The 16139-nt window shown below is 37.0% G+C and overlaps 2 protein-coding genes across 2 annotated transcripts in view; one reads left to right on the plus strand and one right to left on the minus strand.

Annotated features, from left to right (window-relative positions):
• The window catches only part of LOC123537572 (uncharacterized), a 30012-nt gene extending 14542 nt beyond the window's left edge, over window positions 1-15470 (plus strand). Inside the window, exon 2 of the mRNA XM_053528950.1 lies at window positions 12092-15470. Within this exon, the coding sequence (XP_053384925.1) occupies window positions 12094-13659 (1566 nt within the window). The 5' untranslated portion in view covers window positions 12092-12093 and the 3' untranslated portion in view covers window positions 13660-15470. The remainder of the gene's footprint in view (window positions 1-12091) is intronic.
• LOC128550269 (uncharacterized protein C12orf29 homolog) lies at window positions 5109-6474 on the minus strand. Its single transcript, XM_053528951.1, has 2 exons — window positions 6309-6474; window positions 5109-5522 (listed from the first exon to the last, which is right to left on the minus strand). Exons 1-2 carry the CDS (start codon window positions 6390-6392, stop codon window positions 5235-5237), a joined length of 372 nt encoding a protein of 123 aa, XP_053384926.1. The 5' UTR covers window positions 6393-6474; the 3' UTR covers window positions 5109-5234.
• Window positions 15471-16139: the final 669 nt, after the last annotated feature.

Below are 16139 nucleotides of genomic sequence, written 5' to 3' on the forward strand. Positions count from 1 at the left end.
CTACTCTGGTCAGCCAGAGTAGCCAGAGTAACCATGTCCCATGTTCACAAAGGTTTTTCAGTCTTAGCTGAATTTGATTATGAAATCTAATAATTGAGCCGTGCCATGAGAAAACAAACATAGTGGCTTTGCGACCAGCATGCATCCAGACAAGCCTGCGCATCTGCGCAGTCTGGTCAGGATTCATGCTGGTCGCTTTTAAAGCGTATTGGACTTGGAGAAACTGTTAGCGAACAGCACGGATCCTGACCAGCCTGCGCGGATCTGGATCCATTCTTGTCTCAAACCCACTATGTTGGTTTTCTCATGGCGCGACTCATATGTCATTTCTATCTAAATAGCATGTTTAAAACTGAATTTCAAGTGAATATCTATTTTCAAGTGGCTATTTAGAGTAGACAGAGTAGCCAGAACTCTGGTCACTATGGCTGGCCAGAGTAGCCAGAGTTCAGCCAGAGTTTAGCCAGAGTAGCCAGAGTTCAGCCAGAGTAGCCAGAATTCTGGTTACTCTTGCTGGCCAGAATAGCCAGAGTTCAGCCAGAGTAGCCGAGTAACCAGGGTGTCAATTGCTCTGGCTACTTTGGCTAGCCAGAACAGCCAGAATTTCCGAGATGTGGCTAGCCAGAATAGCCAGAGAAAATACTGTAATACCTATTGCGAAATGACCCTTTTGGTACTCTCAGGTTTGATTTTTTAGTGTTTTATATCTTGCATCGCGGTTTAGTATAAAATAAAAAGTCACGATTGTCCAAACGGAACGCCGTACATAACAGTGTGAAAATGGTGAAAAGTCAATTTACATTACTGAACAAAATTGATAGGTAAGACTAAGTCAGATTAAATGATATTTAATAGACTTTTAGATACTGGATGAACTCTGGCTACTCTTGCTGAACTCTTGCCAGCCAGAGTAACCAGAGTTCTGACTACTCTGGCTGAACTCTGGCTACACTGGCCAGCCAGAGTAACCAGAGTTCTGACTTCTCTGGCTGAACTCTGGCTACTGTGGCTGAACTCTGGCTACTCTGGCTAGCCAGAGTAACCAGAGTTCTGACTTCTCTGGCTACTCTGGCTTAACTCTGGCTGAACTCTGGCTGACCTCTGGCTACTCTGGCTGCTCTGGCTAATTTCACGCACATGCACAACTGTCTGGATTATTTACATACCATACGTATCTGGCTTTTCGCTTTACAAACTAATCTGCGATCATTTTCGCCCAAATTAAACTCTTCCGCAAGACGTATTACTATTTCCAGTCCTGGTGTGTATCAACAAAAGAGCGTGACGATCTACCATTTGACGCCATGCATACATGAGGAAACAGTTCCATCATATTGATCTTAATTTTACGACAAAGACATATTAGAAAGGAAATTTTCTAAAGCAAGATTATTTATACATCCCGGCGATTATAACTCGTTTGAAATAATTTCACTCGGGCTGTGAATATATTACACCTGATGTATAACCGCCCATCATGCATAAATAGTGTTTTGGTTTAAATTATTTCTTAATTACTGTATTACTAGAATTAAATTTTTCTAGAAATATTTACAAATATTGGACAGCTGGTGTCAGTATAATGCTTTTATTCAGTAAAAAAGTTCTCTTTTCAATACCAAAATGTTTTTTCCTGTAAAAAAACTGTTTACGATAAATAAATCTTAAATCATCATGCATTTTCCTATTCTATACTAGGAAACAGAGTACAGAACACAGTATGAAAATACTCCATTACTTATTGAGAAAAATACATGTCAGTTGGAAAGCTTGTTTTACAATCAAGCCTCTAAAAAAAACTCAATTAAATAACTTAACCTGACTAAATAATCAATTATAAATAATGAAATGTATTAGGAAGGGAGTTATTGTCAATCTAATCCATATTTCCATTTCTATGCAGTGCTGGTCATGCATACTAACAGCATACACTACAAATCAGACTATCAATGTATCACATACTAAGATTCCACTTTAATATTAGGTTTGGATGTTTCTTCAAGATATATCAATGATTTTGAGTTTTTATTTGGTTACAACCATATAAAACAGTTTCCAAAGTTGTAGCTTTATTTTCAGTGTGGAATTATTGCCAATCATATTCTTTGTGACATGCAGGCATTAACCAACAGTCACTTTTAGGTGACACTGAACCATTTCATTAACAAAGTTATAGACCAGACAGGAAAATATTCTTATTGACAGTTGATCTCTAAGTTTAACCTTGACCTTTGAGCTAGGGTTCTGGGTGTTTCGCAAGAAACATTGTCTCATCATGGGGAACATTTAAGCCAAGTAATACTGTAATCTCGTAATGGATGACAGAGTTCTGGACCGGACAGGAAATTAATCCCTATTGATCATGGACTTCCAACTGTGACATTGACCTTTAAGCTAGGGCTCTGGCTTTTGCGCAAGACATGTCGTCTCATCATGGGGAACATCATGGATGGCAGAGTTAAGGACCGAACTGATTGTCCAAGTCCATGTGATGGCATAAATGAAATTTCAGATCTGTATCTTCATTAGTTATACTCATATTCATTTTAATTTGAAACAAAGAGAGGTATTTTGACATAAAATCAGTCCACAGTTATCTACCCAGATTGTCTCAGTCCAACTAATGACAATAATGAAATATCAAATGAAACCTTTAAATACTTACTGAGATAAATCCATTTTTATTAAAATCAGGGGAGGTAATCATGCATTGGTATATGCATGTAGAAGATACAGAGTACAAGCCTTTACAACAATATATTAGCAAAGTAAGTAAAAGTCGAAATTTCTTACAATGGAAGACAGAAATAACGTTTCAAACCAATCTCATTAGAAGCTGCTAGGTATATTCATTTACATAAAAAATAAAGGGAGGTAGTTTGTCATAAATTCAGTTAATATGTATCTTCACTGATTGTCCATGTCCATCTGATGGCATAAATGAAATTTCAGATCAGTATCTTCATTAGTTACGGAGATATACCAATTTTAGTTTGAAATAAAGGGAGGTAATTTAACATAAAATCAGTCCATAGTTATCTACCCTGATTGTCTACCCTAATGACAATAATAAAATTTCAAATGAGTCCTATAAGTACTTACTGATATAAATCCATTTTTATTAAAATCAGGGGAGGTAATCAGATATAAAATAACTCCAGAACCTATGACTGAATCTGACAGATTCATCATGGAATCCAAGATGTATTGTTGTTGAAGAAATTTTGCAAGCTTGTATCAAATCCAACCATAAATGAAGTCTCTATATGGCTGCAAAAGTCAAAATGGCAAAATGGAAAAAACTCTGGAACCCATGATGGGACCTGGTCAGTTTTCGAAAAGAATCGAGACATTATGCCAATACAACTTGTGTGCAAGTTTGATTAAAGTTGATTGCAAAATGTGGTCTCTATCGTGTTCACAAGCAAAAATAGCAAATTTTGGCCCTTAAAGGGGCCATAACTCTGAAACCCATGATAGGATCTGGCCAGTTTTCGAAAGGAACTGAGATATTATACCAATACAAGTTGTGTGCAAGTTTCATTAAAGTTCATTGCAAAATGTTGTATCTATCGTGTTCACAAGCCAAAAATGGCAAATTTTGGCCCTTTAAGGGGCCATAACTCTTGAACCCATGATGGAGTCTTGCCGATTTTCGAAACAAATCGAGATATTATGCCAATACAAGTTGTGTGCAAGTTTTAAGCTAATTGCAAAATGTGGTCTCTATCATGTTCACAAGCCAAAAATGGCAAATTTTGGCCCTTTAAGGGGCCATAACTCTGGAACCCATGAAGAGATCTGGCCACTTTTCGAAAAGAACCGAGATATTATGCCAATACAACTTGTGTGCAAGTTTGATTAAAATTGATTGCAAACTGTGGTCTCTATCGTGTTCACAAGAAATTGTGAACGGACGACGGACGAAGGGCGATCACACAAGCTCACCTTGTCACTACGTGACAGGTGAGCTAAAGACAAGAAAGTAGGTCAGTAGGTCAAGGTCATAGTTAACCGACCCTTATCATTTGGGGTCATCAGGTAATTATAACTGAACAGTCTAGGAAATATGATCTGATAATTTTGAAGTATTTTTCCAATATAACTTATATAACAAGTGGTCCCCGGGGCGTGGCCTCTTTTCACACCAGGAGCATAATTGATCAATCTTGTCAGAGATCTATCAGGCAATGCTACATACCAAATATCAAACGCTATAGGTCTTGAACTTTCAGACAAGAAGATTTTTTAATTTTGTTCCAATATGTCTATGTAAAACTTGGGACCACCCAGGGCAGGGCAGGGCCTCTTTTCGCCTCAAGGGAATAATTTGAACATTGTTTTGAAAATGAAAACCACTAGGAAATGCAACTTACCAAATCAATATCAAAAGCCTAGGCCTTGCAGTTTTAGACAAGAAGATTTTAAAAATTTCTTTCTATGTAAGTCTATGTAAAACATGGGATCCCCGGAGTGGGGCCTCTTGTAAACCCAGGGTTAGAATTTGAACAAACTCTGTAGAGGACCACAAGGCAATGCTACATACCAAATATCAAAGGCCAAGGTCTCGTGGTTTATGACAAGAATATTTTTTAAAGTTTTTTCCTATATAGTCTATGTAAAACTTGGGACCCCAGGTGTGGGGCCTCTTTTCACCAAGGGGTATAATTTGAACACTTTTCATAGAGGACCATTAGATGATGTCACAAGCCACATATCAAGGCTCTATGCCTTGCAGTTTTGGCCAGGAAGATGTTTAAGGCTTTTTCCTATAAAAGTCAGTGTAAAATTTGGGATCCCCAGGGGCGGGCCTCTTTTCATCCCAGGGGCATAATTTTAATAGAGAACCATTAGATGATGTCACTTGCCAAATATCTGTGTGGAGTTCAACTTTTGGAACAATTCTGAAAGGGGGCCACCCAATGATCATTTGTGTTTGGTGTAAATCTGTCTTGTGGTTTTCAAAAAGAAGATTTTTTTTTAGAAAATGTTGACGGACGGAAAACGGACATTGAGTGGTCATAAAAGCTCACAATGAGCCATTGGCTCAGGTGAGCTAAAAACAAAAACCAGAAAATCTACATTTTAAAGCATGAAATTTTCTTTTCTTTATTGAGTTATATAGGGAAATTCTGGCTGCCAAAGAGTCTAAAACTAGACCAGTCCTGAAAATTCCCAGGCCTGTTTATTATCAATCTTGACAACAATAACACATAAAAACAATACAAAACATATTACAAGATAAATTCCCTTTTCTTAGACATGGTACCATTAATTTTTGTCTGAGAACCAATCTGTTTCTGAGGACCGACCCCAGTTGAGACATGTTCCTCTAACATAAATAAATTTTTCAAGTCTTTCACAGATTCACATGCATGACCGTACACTTTTCCAAACTCTGATATCAAACTGTCATTGTTGTCTAACTCGTAATTTGTGGTATCCACAGCAACTGATACACGCTGTCTGGTCAAGGTTGGTGATTCTACTGGCCATGGTAATGCAACATGGTTGCGATGAAGCTAAAAACAGAAAAGATACTAACATTGAAAAAGAAATACATTGATCAGTTGAAAAAAAAACATGACATTAGATTTAAATCATGTGAAGAACAAACCAAATAATGCACTCATTTGTTTTTGTTCGGTTGTAAGCTCCTGTCATACGGCCACTTTTCAGCCTCTTATGATGATTTTAAGTTTAACGCTGTTTTTTAACAGTATTATATTTCATTTATTTAACAGCTGGCAGTGTTCCTGGATTCTGTACCAGTACAAATTTGTTCTCCACAAGTAACTGACAACTTCTGACATGAACCAGAGGTTGAGGACGAATGATTTCAGACACAATGTCTTTTATCAAATCATCATGTAGAACAAACGCTTTGCCCAGGGATCAAACTCAAGACCCCACGATCCCTAGATCTGGTTCTTCCTATTGAGCTAAGCAGGCGGGTCCCTTTTATGGTGAAGAACCTAGGTGCTCCATACATTATTTCAGGCAAGGGCTGACACATACCCTTGTATCACCGTCCTTCTGGAAACTACGTAGACGTCTTCCTCACATAAAATATAATTCTACGTCCCATTCAGTGCTTCCAATCCACACGGGTGAAGGGCAAGTGACATGAATTTGCAAGCATAACTATTCAGCCACTGAAAATTATGCACGGAAATTATTAAGTCCTTAAACATGACTGACCAATGAAACCTAAATCTCTTGACCTACTGACCCCTAAACAGCAGGATACACTTACAGGCAACAAGTACTCATTCTCCATTTTTTATGCAAAAAAATAAAAACATTACCTTAAACAGAGTACCAGTGGCACAGTGCCAAACAAGTCCTTCAACTTGACCCTCATTTTGAAACCACTTTTTAATCGCCTCCATCTGGATTTCTGGTGGAGTTCTGATCCTAAGTGACCCGTGTATTACCAATAAATGGATTGGGAACTACCAATCCCTGTAATATAAAGTAAGTATTATCAACTCAGCCACTGTCCTAAAGACTTGATTCATAACATTTTAGAATTTGGAAAAGAACAACAAACGTTTATGGAAGGAATTATTAGCTAATGTTATATATTGGTGATAATTAGTTGTTTTGGACTCTTTTTTTCAATATTTAGTGATGGCAGAATAGTGGCCCTCTACAATACAGTGTTACACTGTATGATAAACTGTTGTCCTCTACAATAAACGGTTGCCCTGTATGATGAACTGTTGTTCTCTACAATAAACTGCTGCCCTTTATGATGAACTGTTGTCCTCTACAATAAACTGCTGCCTTGTATGATGAATTATTGTCCTCTACAATAAATTGCTGCCCTGTATGATGAACTGTTGCCCTCTACAATAAACTGCTGCCCTGTATGATGAATTGTTGTCCTCTACAATAAACTGCTGCCCTGTATGATGAATTATTGTCCTCTATAATAAAATGCTGCCCTGTATGATGAATTATTGTCCTCTACAATGAATTGCTACCCTGTATCATGAACTGTTGTCCTCTACAATAAACTGCTGCCCTGTATGATGAACTGTTGTCCTCTACAATAAACTGCTGCCCTGTATGATGAATTGTTGTCCTCTACAATGAATTGCTGCCCTGTATGATGGACTGTTGTCCTCAACAATAAAATGCTACCCTGTATGATGAACTGTTGTCCTCTACAATAAACTGCTGCCCTTTATGATAAGCTGTTGTCCTCTACAATAAACTGCTGCCCTGTATGATGGACTGTTGTCCTCTACAATAAACTGCTGCCCTGTATGATGAACTGTTGTCCTCTACAATAAACTGCTGCCCTGTATGATGAATTGTTGTCCTCTACAATGAATTGCTGCCCTGTATGATGGACTGTTGTCCTCTACAATAAAATGCTACCCTGTATGATGAGCTGTTGTCCTCTACAATAAACTGCTGCCCTTTATGATAAGCTGTTGTCCTCTACAATAAACTGTTGGCCTGTATGATGAACTGTTGTCCTCTACAATGAAGTGCTGCCCTGTATGATAAACCGCTGTCTTATACAATAATCGTTTGCACTGTATGATAAACTGCTGTCTTCTACAATAAACTGCTGCCCTGTATGATAAACCGTTGTCTTCTACAATAAACTGTTATCCTCTATGATAAACTGTTGTCTTCTACAATAAACTATTGTCCTCTATGATAAATTGTTGTCCTGTACAATAAACTGCTGCCCTGTATGATGAATTGTTGTCCTGTACAATAAATTGCTGCACTGTATGATGAACTGTTATCCTCTACAATAAAATGCTGCCTTGTATGATGAACTGTTGTCCTCTACAATAAACTGCTGCCCTGTATGATAAGCTGTTGTCCTCTTCAATAATCTGTTGGCCTGTATGATGAACTGTTGTCCTCTACAACGAACAGCTGCCCTGTATGATAAACCGCTGTCTTCTACAATAATCTTTTGCACTGTATCATAAACTGCTGTCTTCTACAATAAACAGTTGTCCTCTCTGATAAACTGTTGTCTTCTACAATAAACTATTGCCCTCTATGATAAATGGTTGTCTTCTACAATAACTGTTGCCCTCTATGATAAACTGTTGTCTTCTACAATAAACTGTTAAAGTGCAGATGTTTTCCCATCAATCAACTCTAACAAACGTTTAACCTTTAGCATGTTGGCTGCAAGTGATTCTGCCTTCATGACTAGTGCAGACCTCCGTGCTAAAGGTTAATAGGTCAGAATTACATAAAGAATTCAGAAACACATTCAGTATCATCAGACGTTCATTTTACTTTTTAGTTTCCAGTTGGACTAAATCAGCATTACTGGTCTTTTTTCTAGAACATATCTTGATAAAAACACAATAACTGTATGATTGTCTGGTTTTTCTTTGAACTAGATAACTTGGTTTTGAAAGAAAAACACAACATATATCTCCCAAAGCAGTTTATCTTGCTAAGGCAGATTTTAGTCACGAAATAAGCAATGTAAGCAAATTGTTCATTTATCACTGATGAAAATACAGAAAAATATGAATGGTTCAAGATTTTATGGATAAAGATCAAAGGAACACAACACACTGACAAATCATTCAATTGTAAATCCCATAATACACGCATAAAAAGGCTTGCTAGCGATAATTCCTTTGAAGTTTCATTCAAATCCAACCAAAAGTACAGAAGAAGTTGGCAAGACACATTTTATTACAAAAATGACCTTTAAGTGGGCATATCTCTCCAAACAAGTGTGATGTGCCAAAGATATGCACACCTAGGCTTTATACCATAAACTCCTGTGAAGTTAAACTGATCTTTTCTATGACGTTTCAATCCCATCAACAGTACGACAAGTAGTTCAAACAAATTTCATTTAAAAACAACCTTTAATGGTTTTGAAAACTAATCAGAGCGGGATGAGCCAATGACATGCACAACTATGCTTCTACTAATTATTCCTATGAAGTTTCATTGAAATCCAGCCAGGTTTTTTTAAGAATAATCTTGGATAAGCTAAATGCTGATGCCCAACATATGGACAGATGGCAAAGTCAAAGACAAGAGCACCGCCTAAGGGTGCCGTCACTTGTCTGCAAGTGCTTGACAGTATGTAAGACAAGAGGGTCATGATGACCCTGAATCGCTCCCCTGAGTAATATGAGCCACATGTTTACAATGACAAACTGATACTGAAATATTAGAAAGTAGGTCAGTAGGTCAAATTTATGGTCACTGAAAGTCAGTTTTAAGATTTGTGTGCAGAACTGCACATGTCATCCAAATTTCAAGGCTGTATCATCTTAAAAAAAAGCAAGAAAGTAGGTCAGTAGGTCAAGGTCACAGTCAAGTAAGCCCCTGGTGTCATCAGGTAAATATAATTAAACATTCTAGGAAATATGATCTGATAATTTGTGAAGTATTTATTCCTATATAACTCATATAACAAGTGACCCCTAGGGCTTGGCCTCTTTTCACCACAGGGGCATAATTTGAACAATGTTGATCGGTCCACTAGGTTATGCTTAAAACCAAATATCAAAGGCATAGGACTTGAACTTTCAGACAAGAAGATATTTTATATTTTTCCCTATATAAGTATATGTTAACTTTGGAACCCCTAGGGCAGAGCATCTGTTCATCCCAGTGGCATAATTTGAGCAATTTTGGTAGAGGACTACAAAGCAATACTATATACCAAATATCAAAAGCCTAGCCTTACAGTTTCAGGCAAGAACATTTTAATTTTTTTTCCTATACAAGTCTATGTAAAACTTGAGATCCCCAGGGCAGGGCCTCTTTTCACCCTAGGGTTATAATTTAAACAGTTTGTTAGAGGACTACAAGGCAATGCTACATACCAAATATCAAAGGCCTAGGTCTTGTGGTTTCGGACAAGAAGATTTTTAAAGTTTTTTCCCATATAAGTCTATTTAAAATTTGTGACCCCCGGGGCGAGGCCTCTTTTCACTCCAGGGGCATAATTAGAACAGTCTTCTTAGAGGATCATTAAATGATGTCACATGCCAAATATCAAGGCTCTACGCCTTGCGGTTTTGAAGATTTTCTTTTTTTTCAAGTTTTCCCATTTGGTTGCTATGGCAACCAGAGTTCTGCATGGAATTCAATTCTTTAAACAATTGTGAAAGGAGGCTATCCAAGGATTATTCCTGTGAAGTTTGGTGTAATTATGCTCAGTAGTTTTCAAAAAATAGATTTGTTTTAGAAAATGTTGACGGACAGACGACTGACGGCGGACGACGGATATTGAGCGGTCACAAAAGCTCACAAAAACTCTATACACAGTTCATCACTGTCATCTATCTCCCTGGAAAATGAAACATTTAATGATGAAAAGAAAGCGAATCAAAATGTTACAAATGCCGAAAGAACTGCTAACCACGTTACCGAGTATTGCAGTGGCAATACAGAAATCTCCTACCGGTGAAAAAACAATTTTATTTGACCTTCAATAGTGACCTTAACATTTGACTGACAACCATGGATCATGTGCACAACACATAGCCTAATAATGCGAAACATTTCTGTGTAGTACTAGAAAAATCCTTCAATGAAATTAAAAGTAATGGAGCAGATACAAATTTTTACTTGACATTGACACTTAAACAGTGACTTTTAAGCGACAAGCATAGATCATACATTGACACCTTGTCTGATCATGAGCAGTGTTTGTGTGTAGCACTAAGATAATCCATCAATGCATATAAAAGCTATGGAGTAGAAACAATTTTTATTTGACCTTCAATAGTAACCTTGACCTTTAACCAACAAGCATAGATCATGTACTGACACCTTGTCTCATCATGAGCAGCGTTTGTGTATAGCACTAAGATAATCCATCAATTTGACCTTCAATAGTGACCTTGACCCTTGATCTACAAGCACAAGACATGCAGATGCATAATCTACATATTGCCCTCTATTCACAAACCAAGCGTTACAGCCTAGCTTGAAAATATTTTTGAGTTATCACAGGATCCAGATTTGCGGACGATAGGACAGACAGAACGACAGACCCGTCCGGAGGTCAAAGGTAGAGGACTACTGTAATAAATATTGTTCACAAGGAAATGAGTGTATAAATGTAAATAAATATCTTCAACTTGACAAAAAATTAGGAGGGGAACAAATACTAAAATTAGCATGCCAATATTTGATTTTCATATAAATTATCAGAATATATTTGAATACAAATGCAGTAATTTTTTCAAAATAATAGCGTCCAAAACTGCATACAGTTACAATTGCATTGCTCAGACGAATTCATCTTTAATGTAATCATTTGTTTGCATTTTGAAATGTAAATCCTTGAAAAGGGTTTTTGTTTAAAAAACATATACTAGTATTTCTGAAACTAAACTATTACATTTGTGTTCCACTGATAGATTTGATATATAATCGATTCTCTCACATCACACACCAAGAAGTAACTTCACTACCATCCTACCTTAGTACAAGGGCCAGACCAAGGTTCAGATCTACTGCTGACAGGTGCCAATTAATTGTTGTCTTAACGATGGACTAATTGGTACCCAGCCTGGAGTGTGACCAATATCATCTGGCACAGGGGAACCAGCTACAATCTGAACTCCTGAAGCTGGAATCCAGTACTCTGGTGTTTCCTACAAAAAAACAAAGACAACATAAAACATAACAAAAAAGCAACAGTCTTCTGGACAAGTCTTTAAAATGCAGTCCATCCTATACACTCTGTTAACACTGCACTAGAAACTAGAAGGGAAGTATAACAAGACCTATCACTAAAGTCAGCAGCTTATTTTCATAGGAACAGGGGTATTAAAAATATGATACATTGTATTTGTATATTGTACTATGAGAAAATTTCGGTGGTAGATTCAGGACATGCATATATTTCCTTAAGATTAAATTATAGCTAGCGCTCGACATCTTATCTCGAGCGCATGACATCTTTTCTCGAGCGCACGACATCTTATCTCTACCCAGGTACCCGCCAATGCCTAAAATAATGTTTGGAGAGCACGTAGGGGTTTTTCCACCATTAAACACCAGAAAGTGTCCATATGGCATACAATTAATGTGACTAGAACTTTATGTTTTGCATTTTCAGAAATGGCCGTGTCAGGACGCAAATTGTCAGATTTTCAAGGCTCAATATCTCTAGGATCAGCAGAAGACTTTGAAAAGCATGTTATTGCTAGTAAAGATTCGGAGGAATACACTGAAAAATGTTCCGTGCATAAAAACGAAATAGTTAAATTTTTCTGTCCAACACACAAGGCTCTTGGCTGCAATGACTGCATCATCTTGGATCATCGGGAATGCAAGATTGATTACATATCTGATACATGTGCAGATATAGGGGACAGTGAGGAATACATGGATATCATGGAGAAACTTAACGAGAAAATGAAAGATGTAGAGGATATCATGAAGAAAGCTGAAGTAAGAGATAAAGAGATAGATAAATGTCATGCTGATATTATCAAGGAAATACTCAACTTCAGAAAGGAAATAAATGAGCGCCTAGATCAGCTGCAACAAGAAATTCAGAAAGATGCTGACAAAAAGAAGTCCAAAGATGAAAACATAATTCAGATGGTACGTGATGAATGTGCAAATATTTCTTCTGATATCAAGAAATTACAGTCCAAATTAGAGGCAAATAAAACTTCAAAACAGAACGAGCAGCTTTACATCAACATTAAACGTGCTGAGTCTAAACTGAAGTCAGATGAAGTGAAGAAGGCAGATAAAAATTTAGCGAAGACATACATGCAATACTCGTTTGAACGGAATACTGATATTGAAAATGTGTTGTCCAGAGACAATATATTTGGGAAGTTAAACCTCAATTTTTGCCTCGTCACTCCGACAGAGAAGAAAATATTTAAAACTCTAACGTACAAAGAAGATATAGATGTAAGAACAAAGGCAGATACCGGGTGGTTTTACAGCTATATCACAGGATGTGCCATCTTGTCCACTAACAAACTTGTACTGGCTGATAAGAAAGAATACAAGCTGAAAGTTTTAGACAGACAGAGTACAACTGTAATAGAAGAGAAAAGACTAGACTCAAGTCCAACGGGCATAGCTGTGATGCCCAAGGACCAGATTGCAGTAACAGTACCAGGAAACAAAGAAATTCTTATAATGGAAACAGCTGGTAAACTGACAACTGTTCGCAAAATTCCAGTTCAATGTGATTTCAGAGGTATAACTTATCATCAAGATTATCTCTACTTGCTTTGTAAGAATCCTAAAAGTGTACTGGTACTGGATACACAAGGTACTCTCCAGTACACAATATCTCTGAATAATGACATATTTAAACACCCCAAACATCTTGTGGTAAGTGAGGATTCCAGACATATCTATATCAATGACTATGTTAGTGACTGTTTGGTCAGTATAACATTACAAGGTGATGTATCAGCTGTATACAAACACAATGCACTTAGTGGACAACGAGGGATGGTGATGTTAGATGATGGATCATTGCTGGTGTGCTGCTACAACAGTAACACCATTCATCATATCTCAGGAGATTTGAAGCAGGGGCAGACCATGATAGATTATCTACAGCGTCCACATTCTATATGCTACAGTCATTATCATGATGAAGTTTATATTGGCTGCTGGGGTAATCAGCTGAAAGTATTTAGTATGAAATGAACAATCACTACCACTATATCTAAGTTAATGGATAGATAAAATAATTTACCCTACTACAAACTGTACAGATAAAATATAATAAAATCTCCGGTTTCTAGTTTCATTTTCATTTCTAAATAATGTCAGTATCTTGGTCAGTGAGAAAAACTTTCAAAGTCATAAAAACATAACTATAAGAAAGTTCAGTTTATCTTTTGGTGCTACCTGGATATAAGTCATTATAACATAATACCGGCTGTATTAGCCCGGCTGCATCACAGTTTCTTTAGGAGAAAAGGTTGGTACTAGTACAGAATCTAAGAACAGTGGTTAAGCTACTTGCTACTGAAATAATTGAAATACAGTTAAAAAACGGCGCAAAACCCAAAACAAAGAATGTGGCACAGCTGTACCCGTTGAATAAAGTGAGCAAAGGTCTTTTATGATGATCAGGAGAAAAAAACTTTTCAACTTGCAAAATGTATGATATGAAGAGATGGACAGTTGAAACAAAATTTAGAAGATATTGTTATTCTAAGCCAAAGATATACTGGTGTTGTTGTGTGAGCATTTGCATCAAAATATTACTGTGGTTACCTATTGTAAACCAGGAAATTTAGTAAAAAAGTGTGATTTTTTATTCTGAAAATATTTTTTTACACTCGCATTCTTTGTTGTAATATAAAAGCTTTTTTTTTATAAATATACATGAATAATTTCTATGATTTGATACGTCATGGGCAATTTTATACCCCCATTCAAAGAAGGTGGGTATAATGTTTCGCAGATGTCGGCCGGTCTGTCGGTCTGTCGATTGGTCGGTCTGTATGTCGGTCGGTATGTAGACCAAACGGTTTCCAGATGATAACTAAAGAACGCTTGGGTCTAGGATTATGAAAGTTGACAGGGTGGTTGGTCATCACCAGCAGATGATTCTTGTTGATTTTGATGTCAATAGGACAAATGTCATGGTCATAGTGACCAGGAACAGTTAAACGGTTTCCAGATGATAACTCAAAAACGCAGTGACCTAGGATCATGAATGTTAATAGAAAGGTTGCAGATGAACCCTTTTGATTTTGATGTCAGTAGGTCAAAGGTCAAGGTCACAGTAGCCCGGAACAGTTAAACGGTTTCCAGATGATAACTCAAGAATGCTTTGGCCTTGGATCATGAAAGTTGATAGGGATGTTGGTCATGACCAGCAGATGACGCCCATTGATTTTGAGGTCAGTAGGTCAAAGCTCAAGGTATTTTGACCATGAATAATTAAACCGTTTTCGGACGATAACTTGAGAACGCTTGGGCCTAGGATCGCGAAACTTGATAGAAAGGTTGATCATGACCAGCAAATGACCCCTGTAGATTTTGAGGTCAATATGTCAAAGGGCTAGGTCACTTTGACCCGGAACAGCTAAACCGTTTCCGGACAATAATTTGATCTAGGATCATGAAACGTAATAGGGAGGTTTATCATGACCAGCAGATGACCCCTATTGATTTTGAGGCCAGTAGGTCCAGGTCAAGGTCACATTGACGCATAACAGTAGAACATTTTTGCCAAATAACTAGAGAATGCTTTGATTTAAGATCACATTTGATACGGAGGTCACTTATGACTGGAAATTGACCCATAATTATTTATCTGAGGTCAGTACGTCAAATGGCCAGACACAGTGACCAAATAATTTCTGTTCCTTGTACAATTACTGAATGCACCAAGGAAGGATTTCGTTTTCTACGAGCTCTTGAATATATTCTTGTTGATATTATTGTTAATGAGTATTTTTACCACTGCAGTAAATTGTCAAAGAAAATAATTCCTGTCTTTATCAGAGTTCAGATCATTCTATAAGATAAACTACAATACAATGTGTATTGAAACCATAAATAATCCTGGGGAAGTTTGATACCTATTAAATTACATATCAACTGTTTTGATTGCAGTTTAGTCGCAATTTGTTTTACAATGTTTATGTATGGTTGCAAAGTAATTGTTTGCCTGTATTGACTTGATTGAGGTCTATAGTGTCAACATTACCTATAGATCTGTTTTTTTTGTATGACTGTATAAATTCATGTTTAAAAGGTACATTTGGTTTCAGTGAGTCCTTACCTGTGGTTTCGTATGTGGTCTCATTAACAAACTGAAATATTTGTTTATAAATATTTCTTGCAGTTAAGTATGCAGAAGCTTAGCAACCTGTTAGGCCCAAACGTCCAGGATGGCCTGTACATAATTTTCGCAAGCATGATTTGTTAATTATCTATAAAAAGAAATAGATTATATCTCCAAATAGATGTCAAAATTTTTAAGAGCTGTTCTATAATTCAAATTTTACAAGAGGGATCTTACCCTCGGATCCTCCTAATTTATGTGCCTGCACACCCTTTGGTGATTGGCTATGCCCCTGCTATGTATTTATTGCTTACTCTACTTTGAAAGTTCATTTAATATTTCTTTCATTGCTTCAGTGGTTGTATATACTTCAATTAAGACA

The sequence above is a fragment of the Mercenaria mercenaria genome, chromosome 17 (genome assembly GCF_021730395.1).
Source record: "Mercenaria mercenaria strain notata chromosome 17, MADL_Memer_1, whole genome shotgun sequence".
Lineage (NCBI taxonomy): Eukaryota > Metazoa > Mollusca > Bivalvia > Venerida > Veneridae > Mercenaria > Mercenaria mercenaria.